This window comes from Dama dama, chromosome 11, assembly GCF_033118175.1.
Source record: "Dama dama isolate Ldn47 chromosome 11, ASM3311817v1, whole genome shotgun sequence".
Taxonomy (NCBI): domain Eukaryota; kingdom Metazoa; phylum Chordata; class Mammalia; order Artiodactyla; family Cervidae; genus Dama; species Dama dama.
This window is the reverse complement of record NC_083691.1, coordinates 7,922,852-7,937,027: the sequence shown is the minus strand read 5'-3', so window position 1 is coordinate 7,937,027 and position 14,176 is coordinate 7,922,852. Positions and strand designations below refer to the sequence as shown.

The following is a 14,176-nucleotide window of genomic DNA, read 5'->3' as shown; positions in this document are numbered from 1 at the left end:
GGCCGCGGTGTGTAGGCGTGGCCTCAATTCTCTAACACCATTGGTCATTAACCAATTAGGAAAGATACGGGGCGGAGACGCACCGCTAAAGCCGCCGCTTAGCCCGAAAGAGAGGGTGGAGTCACAGAAAACGCTAAACGCGCAGCCGCAGAGTAAGCGGCCTCTGTCCTGCCCACCTCGGCAGGGAGGACTGAGCCGGCTCTCGCGGGGTGCGCGCGCAGCTACGCTTTGTGAAGTTCCTAGTCTCCGTCACAGGATTCCAAGTACCTGGCAGACCTGAGGAGATTCTTTTCCGTCCTCGCTCTGGACCCTCCATCTCTGCAGTGCCCCCCCAGTCGGGGGCCCCGGACGCCAGGGCTGAGGAGGTGGGCGAGAAGCTGATAGCAGGGGGAAAGCACATCTCTTCCCAGTCCGTTTTCGTGACACCCCTGTAGCTCTGCCTCAGACTCTCTCCTCAGAGATCACCTCCAGAGACGCGCCCCCCGCCCCGCCATCCACTCCTCCCTGTCAGAAACTCCCCTTTTTCGAGAATCCCTACCCTGATCCCAGAACCATTTCTGTTCAGCTGTTCCTCCTCTCCATACCCCCACAGTACCCCCTTCCTCCCCAGGCGGCCTCTAGGTCCAATCAGACTTTTTCCTTCGGCTTCCTCTCCAGGATTCAACCAGGACTTTCCAGAAGTTGCGGCGGGGCCTTCCGATCCCCTGTGAGTATACCTGTGCCCCCCTCCCTGCCCTCCACCCTGTACGCTGCTCCCGGCCCTTCCCTCCTTCCCTAACAGCGGCTGACCCACCCCCTAGCTGACCTTATTCCGCAGAGAAACTCCAGGTCATTTCTCAGCCCTTCCCCATCATCTTTTCCTCCTGCCCGCCAGGCTTCAGAGAAGAAACAGCGTTCCTGTCCTTTGTCAGTGTTACCCCAGACCCTACAAAGGGGCTCTGTCTCTCCTCCTCCCTGACATCGCCACAAGTGGTTGGTTGGTTTTGTTCTTTTCACACCACCCTCCTTCCCTCACCCATTCCACCCACGTGGAAACCACTCTCATTCACTCAAACACAGGTGCTCTCTCCTGCCCTACAGCACTTGCATATGCTGTCCCTTGTGTGGAATACTTTTTTCCAGATTTTTGCCAAACTGATGCCTCCTCAACCTTTAAAGTTGAGCTTCCTCAGAGGAGTCTCAGCTCCACTTCAGGCTCAGGCCACTTGCTCTGTTAGCTGCCTCCTTAGCACACCGTACTTCAAAACACTTTCCAGACTGCTAGTTAGTTGATTGGTTGTTTTTCCTTCATTCATTCATTTGATGAATTCATTCGAAATAGTGCTTTCTATGTGCCAGGTCCCGGCTTCCCTGATGGCTTAGATGATAAGGAATACGCTTGCAATGCAGGAGACCCAGGTTCAATTCCTGGGTCGGGAAGATCCCCTGGAGAAGGGAATGGCTACCCACTCCAGTATTCTTTTTTTTTTTTCCACTAGTATTCTTGCCTGGAGAATTCCATGGACAGAGGAGCCAGGCGGGCTACAGTCCATGGGGTCACAGAGTCTGACACGACTGAAGCGACTTCCTTACTTATGTGCCAGGTCCTATTGTAGACACAGGGCCATCAGCTGTGAAAAAACAGAGTCCCTGCCCTCATGGTGTTCACCATCCAGTGGTATAAGTCCATCAGTGAAAATAATATTATTAATGAAATGTACAATGTGTCAGGTGGTGATAGATGTTAGAAAACATCAGGACAAGGGGTAGTGTGTGAGGAGTGGCCAGTTAGATGGGGTGGTCAGGGAAGGTTTTTCTAATGAAGTGTGACTGGTGAGCCCAGCTTTCCATGGAAATATCTGGAGGAAGAGCGTCATTGTTGAGTGTTGTATGTCTGGGACTAAACTCTATGTTCCATGAAGGCAGGGGGCTAGGCTTAACGTCTTATCCATTGCTAAACCCCTGCAGTCTTTGGCAGTGCCTGGTAGCTAGTACTTACTCATGATTTGTTGACTGGTTAAAAACCCCAGTGTGGCTCCAACCAACATTTCTTGAAGATTAGCAGCATATCAGGCACTGCCTTCACAGCTTTTAGACGCAGAAAGGACAAAGATGAACTGTAGCCCCAAGAAAGCGTTTTGTTACCCAATTAGATTTTCTTTTGAATATTTGTTTATTTATTTGGCTGCACCATGTCTTAGTTGCAGCATGTAGCTTCTAATTCCATGACCAGGGGTCAAACCTGGTTCCCTGTGTTGGGAGCATGGAGTCTTAGTCACTGGCCCACCAGGGAAATCCCCCAGTGAGGTTATAATCATAGATTGGAGAGGAGCATCCAAGAGGTAGACCTGAAGTGGATTCTCTATGGTCAGATTGGGAACCAGGATGGGCCCTTTAGTTAAATTTGGGTTTAGCTGAAAGTGAAAGGAAACCCTGAATAATGGTGGCTGAAACAGTCATCGGGGACCCATGCCTCTAGCATCCAAGACACTGTTCAACTCCATTGTCCCTCCATTGGCAGGAAGGAAGAGGGCCATATAAAGGTGTACCCTCTCCCTGGAAGGACAGTTCCCAGACATAGAATCCGCTATTTCTGATTAAGTTGCACTTGCCAGAACTTAGTTATAGGACCACATCTAATTCCAAGGGAAGCTGGGAAATGTAGTCTTATTCTGGGTGGAGGTTGTCTGTTACCACCCTGAAGCAGGGAGTGGCTTTTGGGGGGACAACGTGAAGGTTCTCAATTGTAGATAATTGGTCAGTCTGGCTTATGACTTTTTGTGCCACTCAGCGGCCATCTCCCAAACCTGGCCAGGCTGACAGGGCCAGTGAGGAGTCTCTACACCTTGATGTTCAGAAACTCAAGGAGAAGAAGGACATGTTGGACAAGGAGATCACCCAACTATTATCAGAGTAAGTCTCTTTAGGTTCTTCAGTGTGCTTAGAATAACTTTTTTTTTTTTTTGGCATGGGCGGGGGTCACACCATGTGGCTTGTGGGATCTTAGTTCCCTAACCAGGGATTAAACCCAGGCCATAGCAGTGACAGCACTGAGTCCTAATCACTGGACCACCAGAGAAGCTCTAGAAAACTTTTAACTAGTGCCCAGTAACTCATGGATGAGGATAAGAGGCTTGCGCAAGCTTCCTGATGGGAAGTGGGTGGCAGAGGATGAGATGATTAGATAGTATTACTGACTCAATATGGACATAAGTCTGAGCAAACTCAGGGAGATGGTGAAGGACAGGGAAGCCTGGCGTGCTGCAGTGCATGCGGTCTCAAAGAGTCTGACCGGACTTAGCGACTGAACAACAGCAATGGTAACTGAAACCTAGCTTAGCATAAAAATAGGACTGTGCCATTGGCATCCAGCAGCCTCAACAGCTGTCTCAGGTAAGGTGTGGTCAGGCTCGGGAGGACTAGGGGAACTAGGAGCTGAAAAGCTATGGCTCTCCCACTCTCTGTCTGGAACCCATGGTCTCTGCCTCTGCTTCTGCCCACACGTGGGCTCTGCCTCCCCTCTGAAGGTGGGTTTTCACTGCCAAGGGGACGCTGGCTCTTCATACCTTCTGCGTTTTCCCACGCTCCTTGCTCTAGCCACAGACCGAGGAACCTTTGAATACCTGTGTCACACTTGAGGGGATTTGACTAACCACTCATGTGCCCATCTGTGAATCCCTCAGCTGTGACCAGGGTTACATAGTACCAGTGTGCCTGGAGACCCCTCCCTAAGGATACAGGGAGAATTTGCCAGGAGTGAGACAGTGGGCAGATCCCCTGCCCTACCTTAAGCTTCACAAGGGCAGGGTCTGTCTTGGCATTGCTGTGTTCCCAGTGCTGAGCACCCAGTCGGCCCTTAGTGAGTAAGGGCCTTATTACCTCTGCAGCTGGAAGCCTTATCAGCTTTCTTAGTGATTCTCTCTTCTCTCTCCCCCCATTTCCCACTCCAGAGGCTACAGTGTAGATGAACTGGAGGACCACATCTCCCAGCTCCACGAGTATAATGACATCAAGGATGTGGCCCAGATGCTGCTGGGAAGGCTAGGTGAGAAAGTCCCCATGGGCCAGGCTGGTGGGATTTTGCCCCTGGGTCTTTTGACTTGCCAACCCTCATCCCACCCCACCCCCAGTGTTCTCAGCTGCCGTGCTCCCGGAACGCCCCTGCCCTTACTAGCAGACCAGCTGTACGGCTCTTATTGAGTCCCTGGGGTTCTTCCCCTCGTGTGTAGAGCCTGCCTTGGAGCTGCAGGCAGGTTGGAGTCTGGGACTTGCCCGCCTGCCTGAGGACTCGGGTTCCTAGTGCCCCAGAGTCTACTTAAACCAATGGAGACGCCAGCCTTGCCTCAAGTGGCTGGCATGCTACAGAGGCAGAAAGTGCAAGGGTGACTTTTGGCTTAAAGGGGTATTTTGTTCTTCTTTGAGCACAGTACCCACTATCCAGAGATCTGAGCCAGGGCACAGGCACCTGGGGGTAAGGAAATGTGTACATGGCCTCGGTCCCATCACCTGGCTTCCATTGTTGGACATGCTGATGTTTGACTGCCAGTGTCCAGCTGGGACAGTGCTCAGAGCTGGGCTGTCTGACCACCGGCTGCCTCATTGGTAGCATTTGTCACAGGAGTCCCCATCAACATCTAAGATTCCATAGCAGAAAGGGCTTCTCAGTATTTCACTGGAGAATGGGTCCCTTAGGAGGGGAGCGAGAAAACGGAAAGAGGGAAAAAGAAGTGAAAAGAGGAGGATGATCTGGGCCCAAGAAGAAAGGAATGTGGGGACTTCCCTGGTGCTACTGTTGCTAAGAGTCCGCACTCCCAATGCAGGGGGACCAGGTTTGATCCCTGGTCAGAGAACCAGATCCCACATGCCGTAACTAAGAGTTTGCAACTAAAGATACCATGTGCTGCAAGTAAGACCTGGTGCAGCCAAATACTAAAAAAAAGAAGGAAGGAATGTGAGGGAACTGTAGCCTAGAGGCCAAGGGGAATAAGCTCTTGGTAGACAGAACCCAGCTTGAGCAGCCAAATAAATATTTAAAAAAGAAGAAAGGAATGTGAGGGGACTGTAGCCTAGAGGCCAAGGGCAATAAACTCTTGGTAGACAGAACCCAGCTTGAGACCTGTCCCTCTGGGTCATAGGACCTGGAGCAGGCAGCCTACCTTCTTTCATTCATTCAGTGAGTATTTCCTGAGCACCTGCTCTGTGCTACTCCACTGGGTATTGGGGACACTTTGGTGAACCAGACATCTGAATGTCTCTGTTCTCACATGACTTATGTCTTGATGTTGGGGTTGGAGAGGGGAACAGTTGTGAACTAAACAAACACAAATAAATGAATTATAAAATGTGTGAAGTGCCCTGAAGGAAACAAAAGGTCAGAGATGGAAAATACTGTGGTGTGCACAGGGTGGCAAGTGGGGATGAGAGAGTGGTCAGGGAAGGCCTCTCAGGAGACAGACCCCTTTCCGTGGGAGGAGAGGCGAGTCTTTGAGGAAGCAGGAGGAATGGCATCACCAAATGGCAAGGGCCGAGACTTCCCTGGTGGTCCAGCGGTTAGGACTTCACCTTCCCATGCAGGGGATGCGGGTTCAATCCCTGGCCGGGGAGTTAAGATCCCACATGCCTCCAGGTCATAAAACAGAAGCAATATTGTAACAAATTCAATAAAGACTTTTAAAATGTGCTGTGCGCTCTGCTAAGTTGATTCTGTCACGTCAGACTCTTGGTGACACTATGGACTGTAAGCCCTCCAGGTTCCTCTGTTCATGGGGTTCTCCAGGCAAGATTACTGGAGTGGGTTGCCATGCCCTCCTCCAGGGGATCTTCCTGACCCAGAGATCGAACACATATCTCTTACATCTCCTGCATTGGCAAGTGGGTTCTTTGCCACCTGCTCCACATTATAAAAAAAAATCTTAAAAAAAACCTAGTGGTCAGACATGCACATGGGCCAGGGCTTGCAGTGTCACAGATACAATGTCAGTTTAGATTTACATTTTCAGCTGGTGACTCTTGTTGCTCTGGGTGGAGAAAGGATTCTGGGGGAGCTTTGTTTGCCTCCTCTGCCAAGTGGGTGAGGATTCAGTTAATCCAGTTTGGAGTGAGTGGACAGGGCTCACAGTGGAGGAGCCTGGAAGGAATGGCAGGAAGATTATGTGGCCAAGAAGGGGAGCAGGAAAAAAGTGCAGGAGGGGGTCCTGGGTGGGCCAGGGCTTTGGCCATTCTCCCTCCCACTTCGCTCACTCGACATCCTTCCTTCCTTCCAGCTGTGATCCGAGGTGTCACCACCAAGGACTTGTATCCAGAATTTGGCCTAGACATGAATGACTGAGCTCACAGCCCTTTGTCCACAGCCCACTGAGACAGGCAGATGCGGACATGAGAAGAAGCAGTGAAAGCCCAACCAGCGAACCCACAGGCTTTCCAGCAAGAAAACATCAGAAGCCCTCTTTCTAGACAGCCCAAGCCGAGTCAGGAGGGAGCCAGAGAAGAAGGGGAGCAGGAAGGGACCCCAACTCCAAGGTTCCCAAAACATTCCAATGATACCTGTGTATGTGTATATGTATCCTGTTTATAAATAAACATGAGCGATTTTGGTTCAAATCTATATGCTGATTCCCTCTCCTCTGATAGCCCCCTGATGCTAACCTGGAAAAAGAGGGCCTGCCCTATGTGATAACAGACTTCCACATGCCAGGGACTCTGCTAAGTGCCTTCTGTCCATTACCTCCAATGCTCCAATCCATCCTATGAGGAATTAGTATTACTATCTCCATTTCACAGATGAGGAAACTGAGACTCAGAAAGGCACAGTGACTTGCCTAAGGTTAGACATCTAGTAAGTGGCCAAGCAGGAATTTGAGCCCAAGTCTTTAACTCTGAAGCTTCTAGTGTGCAACTCTGCCTTTGTGAGCTGGGAAATGAGCAGGTAAGAGCTGAGAGTGAAATAGCAACATTGGGAGGAATTCGTCCCTGATCCACAGAGTTGGGGTTCCAGTCCCCTGTTGAAACCCTCTGCCAAGTGTGGGCGAGCCATGGTCATTTCTTCATTGCGCGATGCTCACCATGAACAGCCATCAACTGGCAGAAGTGCAACCTGATTGTTGTGACTGCTCAGTGCAAACAAGAATCGCAGGATCTCACTATTAACTAGTTATCCTGGCTATTCCCACTGCCCCTCTGCCCTGTCCGTGCTGAACATTCTCATAAGATTTCAGATGCGATAGCAGTGCTTGGGGACAGGCTATCATGAGGTAGGTATAGTCTCTATTAATAAAAACCAGCCATGCAAGTCAGGCCTGGGTTTGAATTCCAGCTCTGCCCACTTAGAAGCTGTGTGACCATGGGCAGCGAGCTTGGCCTCCATAAATAGAAATTATAATAGTACTGTACGCATCAGGGCAATTTGCTTTAGCTGCCTTAACAGTCAGACCTCCTTGTTAGTCACTCAGTCACGTCCGACTCTGTGACCCCATGGACTAGCCTGCCAGGCTCCTCTGTCAATGGGATTCTCCAGACAAGAATACTGGAGTGGATAGCCATTCCCTTCTCCAGGAAGGGGATCTTCCCGACCCAGGGACTGAACCTGGGTCTCCTGCATTGCAGGTAGATTCTTTACTATCTGAGCCACCAGACTCCTTGGCTGAATGTGATCAAGGTTCTGTTGTCTCACAAAGTCTGATGAGTATCTGGTAGCCCTCCTACATTTCAGAGCTTCACTGCTGGAATCCACAGTGAGGTAAAAGAAATGGAGAAGACACATCAGCTCTGAACTGACCCACTCCCAAATGGGCAGACGTCACTTCTCACAGACAAATGTTCTAGAGCTGGCTATGTGGCCTAAACTGACTGAAGGCACCTGGGAAATGAGGCTGAGCACCCGGATATTTGATGGGGACTAGCTGCTGTCGGAGCCACAAGTACTACCTCCAAAGAGTGCTTCAGGGATTTAATGAGCAACTGCCTAGGACCCAGAGCCTGGGAACGTGAGTCCAGCTCCTCTTAAATGCTGGACAACAACTTGTCCTGCTCAGGGGACGGCATGACCCAGGGCCACGCTCTGGTCCTGTGGCAGAATGCAGACAGTTGGCTTGTCCTGCCTCTGTCTGAACAAAAAGGACCTGGGTCTCTGCCACACAGTGCTTATCTGCCAGCAGGAAGGAAGAAGCGCTGACAGGGACTTCCCTGCTGGTCCAGTGGCTAAGACTCCGTGCTCCCAACGTAGGGGGCCCAGGTTTGATCCCTGCTTGGAGAACTAGATCCCACATGTGGCAACCAAGAGTTCGCTTGCCTCAGCTAAAGATCCCAAGTGCCACATACAGCATGCACAGTTGTTACACTGTCATCAGTACGACAGTTACAGGACCATGTCTCCACACCTCCACCACTTCTTACTTGCTTAGTTCTCAATCTAGCTCATGTTGACCTTTCTGTAGTTAATTGATCCTTTCTTTTATTTCTCCCACCTCATTTTGGTATCTAATTTCAAATCTTACAACAGGGTATCTTTACCTTTTTCCTTGATGCTAGTCATTTTGCTTAACTCTAACCTTATCTTCAATTCCAAAAATTACTAGAAAGCAAGGACACTTCTCCCTAGTCCACTAAAACCCCTGCCTCTTCACATTCTGTCGTGTTTTCTTTTGTTTATGTCTTCATCACCTAGCTTGTGGTATCCTAGTTTCCCAGCCAGGGATGAACCCCGGGCCCCTGGGCAGTGAGCACACAAAACCCCAACCACTGGACCACCAGGGAATTCCCCGTCTCTTTGCAAATTATAGATCTCTAGTGACTATGTGCTTGTTGTTTTTTTTTTTTTTTAAAGACTGTATTTTGTTTGTTTGTCTTTGGCTGCGCTGGGTCTTTGTCACTGCCCATGGGCTTTCTCCAGTTGCAGTGGGTGGGCTTCCATCACGGTGGCTTCTCTTATTGCAGAGCAGAGCTCTAGGCACATGGGCTCAGTAGTTGTGGCACATGGGCTTAGTTTCCCCAGGGCTTGTGGGATCTTCCCTGATGAAGGATCAAACCCGTGTCCCCTGCATTAGCTGGAGGATTCTCAACCACGGGACCACCAGGGAAGTCCTTCCTATGTGCCTGTTTTCTGATGATTGCCCTGAGTTGTATTTCTTCCGGAAGGCAATATAAGGCACTAAGGTAGGTTCCAAGTTCTCCAGTTGAGAAGGACTACACTACCAGTGCTCCAGAGACTTTTGCATTTGGGGCCAATTTTAAAGACACCCTTGGAGGATGCTTGGAAAGTGTCACCCAGGTCCCTTTGTGTGAGGCCAGCACTCCCAGGTGTCATGGTGGGAAGAGGCCTCAAGGGGGCAGTGTCTACTCAGAGATATGCCTGACTGCCAGGGAAGCTGCCTCCCAAAGGGCCCTGGCTGGGAAGGTCTGGTCCTACCAAGCCACTGGCCGCAGATCCTCAGAGTGCCCCACAGAGAAGAAGGGGTTCTCTGTGGCAGCACCCCCCCGACCCCGAGTCTGAAGTGATCCCAACCGCCATCCCAGGCAGTAAGGAGCCAACTGGTGGTGGAATGCGGACCGTGACGGGTGCCATTCATTGCTCAGGACGTGCCCAGATGGTGCTAGGAAACAGTTTGCCAGCTGACACTGTGAGAGTGGAAATGTTTGATCACCTCCGGTGTAAACCTTACCCCAAAACATCTGTCATTTGACACATCCACTGGAGTTCAAAACACTAACAAAGGGCATTCTGTATTTTCATTCCTGAGGGCTGAAAGAGGTCATTTCCAGGCAGCCTGACATCACCAATGCAGTGTCACCAAACAGTAGGACACTTTGGGGAGGGGAGGAAGGCCAGATTGGGGCCATCTTCTATGGGAGAACGGAGCCTGTGGGGCCCCAGGCTTGATGCCTGGGGCCAGTGTGATGAAAGCTCTGGTTACCGTCAGCCACGTGGGTAGCAAATCAGGGCAAAGGTGACAACCACCACCCAAACCAGTCAGAAGCTGGTTTCCCCAGAGCAGGGTTGATGGCAGTAACAACCTAACATTTCTGAAACCCTTTGGATCAGCTGGGAGATAAGAACTTCATCTCCGTCTCCAGCACCTCCCAACCAGACTGCCAGGAGGTGGAGTGTCCCCATTTCCAAACTGAGGCTCCGAGGGGTGCAGCAACTTGCTCAAGGTCACAGATCCAATAAGCAACCAAACTGTCTGGTTCCAAAGCCTAGCCGATGGTGGGCTGTCCTGCCTCCCAGCTGAGTCTCACCAAAGGTCACACATTAATAGAAGGAGTCAGAACTTGAATCCAGAACTCTGAGCCTTTAAGCCCAAGGTCTTCGCCACAGATCTCTGCTATGCTTCTTAAAAGTTGTACCTGGGACTTCCCTGGTTGCGCAGTGAATAAGAATCTGCCTGCCAAAGCAGGACACACGGGTTTGATCCCTGAGCCACAACTACTAAGCCTCAGCTCTAGGGCCAGTGAGTCACAACTACTGAAGCCTGCGTGCCTAGAGCCTGTGCTCCGCAACAAAAGAAGCCACCGCAATGAGAAGCTCTCGCGCCACAACTAAAGACCGTGCAAAGCAACATAGACCCAGCATAGCCATAAAGAAACAAATATTTTTTTAAAAAAAGGTTATACCTGCCCAAGCGCTTCCCAGGTGGTGCTAGTGGAAAAGAACCTCCCTACCAATGCAGGAGACTTAAGAGACATGAGTTCAATCCCTGGGTCAGGAAGATCCCCTGGAGGAGGGCATGGCAACCCACTCCATTATTCTTGCCTGGAGAATCCCATAGACAGAGGGGCCTGGTGGGCTATAGTCCATAGGGTCGTAAAAAGTTGGACACAACTGAAGCAACTCACGTATCTGACCAAAGATCTGACCTAGAGGCCAGGCCAGTGACCAAAATGAACAGCCCCATTCAGCCTTGAGTTTGGCGTTGGCCCTTCTGTCCTGATTCCTGAGGAGGAGGTTTTGCTCCTTTCTCAGAGAAGGGAAAGAGGTGGAAGCAGTGACAGATTTCCCCTTCTTGGGCTCTAAAATCACTGCACTCTGGATGGTGATCACAGTCATGAAATTGGAAGACGATCGTTTCTTGGCAGGAAAGCTATGACAAACCTAGACAGGGTGTTAAAAAGCAAAGACATCACTTTGCCAACAAAGGTCCGTCTAGTCAAAGCTATGGGTTTTCCAGTGGTCATGTATGGATGTGAGAGTTGAACCATAAAGAAAGCTGAGCGCCAAAGAATTGATGCTTTCGAACTCTGGTGCTGGAGAAGACTCTTAAACAGGAGATTCAACCAGTCAATCTTCTTTTTTTCCCCTTAATTATTTATTTGTTATTTTTGGCTGTGCTGGGTCATCGTTACTACGCCAGCTCTTCTTTGGTTGCGGTAAGCGGGGGCTACTCTCTCGTTGCGGTGCACAGGCTTCTTATTGCAGTTGCTTCTCTTGTCGCAAAGCACAAGTTCTAGAGTGCGCAGACTTCAGTAGTTGCGGCACATGGGCTCAATAGTTGCACTTCTTCGGCTCTAGGGCACAAGCTCAACAGTTGTGGCACACAGACTTAGTTGCTCCATGGCATGTGAGATCTTCCTGTCTCAGGGATTGAACTCCTGTCTCCTGCATTGGCAGGCAGATTCTTTACTGCTAAGCTACCAGGGAAGCCCCAAACCAGTCAATCCTAAAGGAAATCAACCCTGAATGCTCATTGGAAGGACTGATACTAAAGTTGAAGCTCCAGTAGTTTGGCCACCTGATGTAAACTGCCAACTCATTGGAAAAGACCTTGATGCTGGGTATGACTGAAGGCAGAAGAGGGCAACACAGGATGAGATGGTTGGATAGCATCGCCAATTCAATGGACGTGAACTTGGGCTAATTCTGGGAGGTGGTGAGGGACAGCGAGGCCTGGTGTGCTGCAGTCCATGGGGTCGCGAGTAGTGGGACACAACTTAGCGACTGAACAACAACAATAATTTCCAAACCTCTGAGTGTCACAATTACCTGAGAGGGATTTTAAAGAAAAAGATTTGAGTCTCTAAACCCTCCTTGGGGATTGCACTTTGGCAGGCCTGGAACAGGGCTGTATTTCTGTTTTTTAACAAGCTCCCCAAGTGTTTTTGATATCTCCCAGTGAGTGTTCCTGGATAGTTGACAAGTTGCTTCTAACCACTAGCAATGACATCCAATCAAATGCTACCTCTAAACTGGCCATCTTGCAACTCATCTAGAGAGCCACTGGACCCTAAGAGCCAGCCCTGGATCAAAACCAGGTGAGATTGTATCTGGCTTCCCCCCGCAAAGGCTTCTCATAGGCCCTCATAGGCCCAACATTAGTTAGCTCTGCTCCTGGGCTGGAGCTGACCTGCGGCTCCACCCTTCACCCTGGCACCAGCAGACCTGCCCAGCTGGTTTACCTGGGAGGAACTTGGCGGCCTATTTTGCCATCTTAGGGCTCTTCTGGCTTCTGATTTGCTAGGGGATCAGGAAGTACTGATAGGGTTGGGGTCAGCGAAAAGAAAGCTGGGCAACGGGGGTCAATTTGATCATGGGCTGCTTTGCAGACCCCTGAGGAGGCTAGAAGGCCCCGGGATAGCCCATCACCCCATCCATCACACCTGACCGCCCACCTGATGCTTGCCTCTCTTAGTCAACCTCCACTGCCCTCACTGCATGGTGAGCCAAGTTTCACCCAGAGGGGAACTTCTTAAAGTGACTAATATCAGTCCCTCTGCTTATCCAGCCCACCTCCAGATGAGTCCCATGCCTCCTGCTGAAGTGCTCAAAGTGGGGGGATCAGCCAGGGTATCTGACAGGATATTGCAGAGTAAATCAGATGATGATACAGTGGTGGAAACGGGGTTTTATTTGTTTTTATTCTGTGGCCAAACAGAGCTAATGCTTAGCAGGCCATGTCATGTATAGACAGATGTGGGAGGTTGGGCCAGTGGCTGAACACCCCAGGCCTCAGTTTCTACATCTATAAAGTAGGTAAAATAATACCTGCTGTGGCCACTTCACAAGTGATCACAGATATAAAAGCTGGTTTAATGACCGTAATGAAATAGGCAAATGTCAGCTCATTGTTATAATGATACATTTGTGTGTGCTAGGCATGTTCCTGGCTCCTCTGGGAAAGTAAGGTCCTTGTAGCTCAAAGTGGGGCCTTAATGAGCTAACATTCTTGGTACAATAGTGGGGGGCAGGGGGAGTGAGCTGGGAAATGTAAAAAAGCTAGTATCTTGAGAACTGCAGTTATCTGGATATTGATGTTCATTCATTCAACAAGTAACATTGAATGAATATGCATTCACTGTCCACAGTGATTTTGGAACCCAAGAAAATAAAATCTGCCACTGTTTTCATTTTTCCCTCATCTATTGGCCATGAAGTGATGGGACTTGGATGCCATGATCTTAGTTTTTTGAATGTGGAGTTTTAAGCCAGGTTTTTCACTCTCCTCTTCATCAAGCAGCTCTTTAGTTCCTCTTTGCTTTCTGCCATTTGGATAGAATCATATGCATATCTGAGGTTTTTTATATTTCTCCTGGCAATCTTGATTCCAGCTGTGATTCATCCAGCCGGGCATTTCGCATGATGTACTCTACATATAAGTTAAATAACCAGTGTCACAGTATATAAACTTGATGTACTCCTTTCCCAATTTTGAACCAGTCTGTTGTTCCATGTCTGGTTCTAACTGTTGCTTCTTGACCTGCATACAGGTTTCTCAGGAGGCTGGTAAGGTGGTCTGGTATTCCCATCTCTTTAAGAATTCTCCACAGTTTGTTGTGAGCCTCCCCTGGAGAAGGGAAAGGCTACCCACTCCAGTATTCTGGCCTGGAGAATTCCATGGGCTGTATAGTCCATGGGGTCGCAAAGTGTCAGACGCGACTGAGCGACTTTCACTACTAATACTCAGTCAAAGGGTTTAGCATACTCAATGAAGCAGTAGTAGATGTTTTTTCTGGATAAGCAAAAGTCTCTTGCTTTAATATGATCCAGCAGATGTTGGCAGTTTGATCTCTGGTTCCTCTGCCTTTTCTAAATCTAGCTCGTACACCTGGAAGTTCTCCATTCACATACTGTTGAAGCCCAGCTTGAAGGATTTTGAGCATTGCCTTGCTAGCATGTGAAATGAGTGCAATTGTGTGGTAGTTTGCATGTTCTTTGGCATTGCCCTTCTTTTGGGATTGGAATGAAAACTGGGGGGTAAAATATACATAA

General features: G+C 49.6%; 1 protein-coding gene across 1 annotated transcript; it reads left to right on the top strand.

The window, feature by feature from the left end:
* Positions 1-194: 194 nt before the first annotated feature.
* SWI5 (SWI5 homologous recombination repair protein) lies at positions 195-6,583 on the top strand (the record flags this gene model as incomplete). The annotated part of the gene is made up of 6 exons (XM_061156073.1): positions 195-365; positions 658-706; positions 875-972; positions 2,771-2,892; positions 3,930-4,024; positions 6,243-6,583. Coding segments are annotated over 6 exons (600 nt in total), but the record flags the coding sequence as incomplete, so codon positions are not given.
* Positions 6,584-14,176: the final 7,593 nt, after the last annotated feature.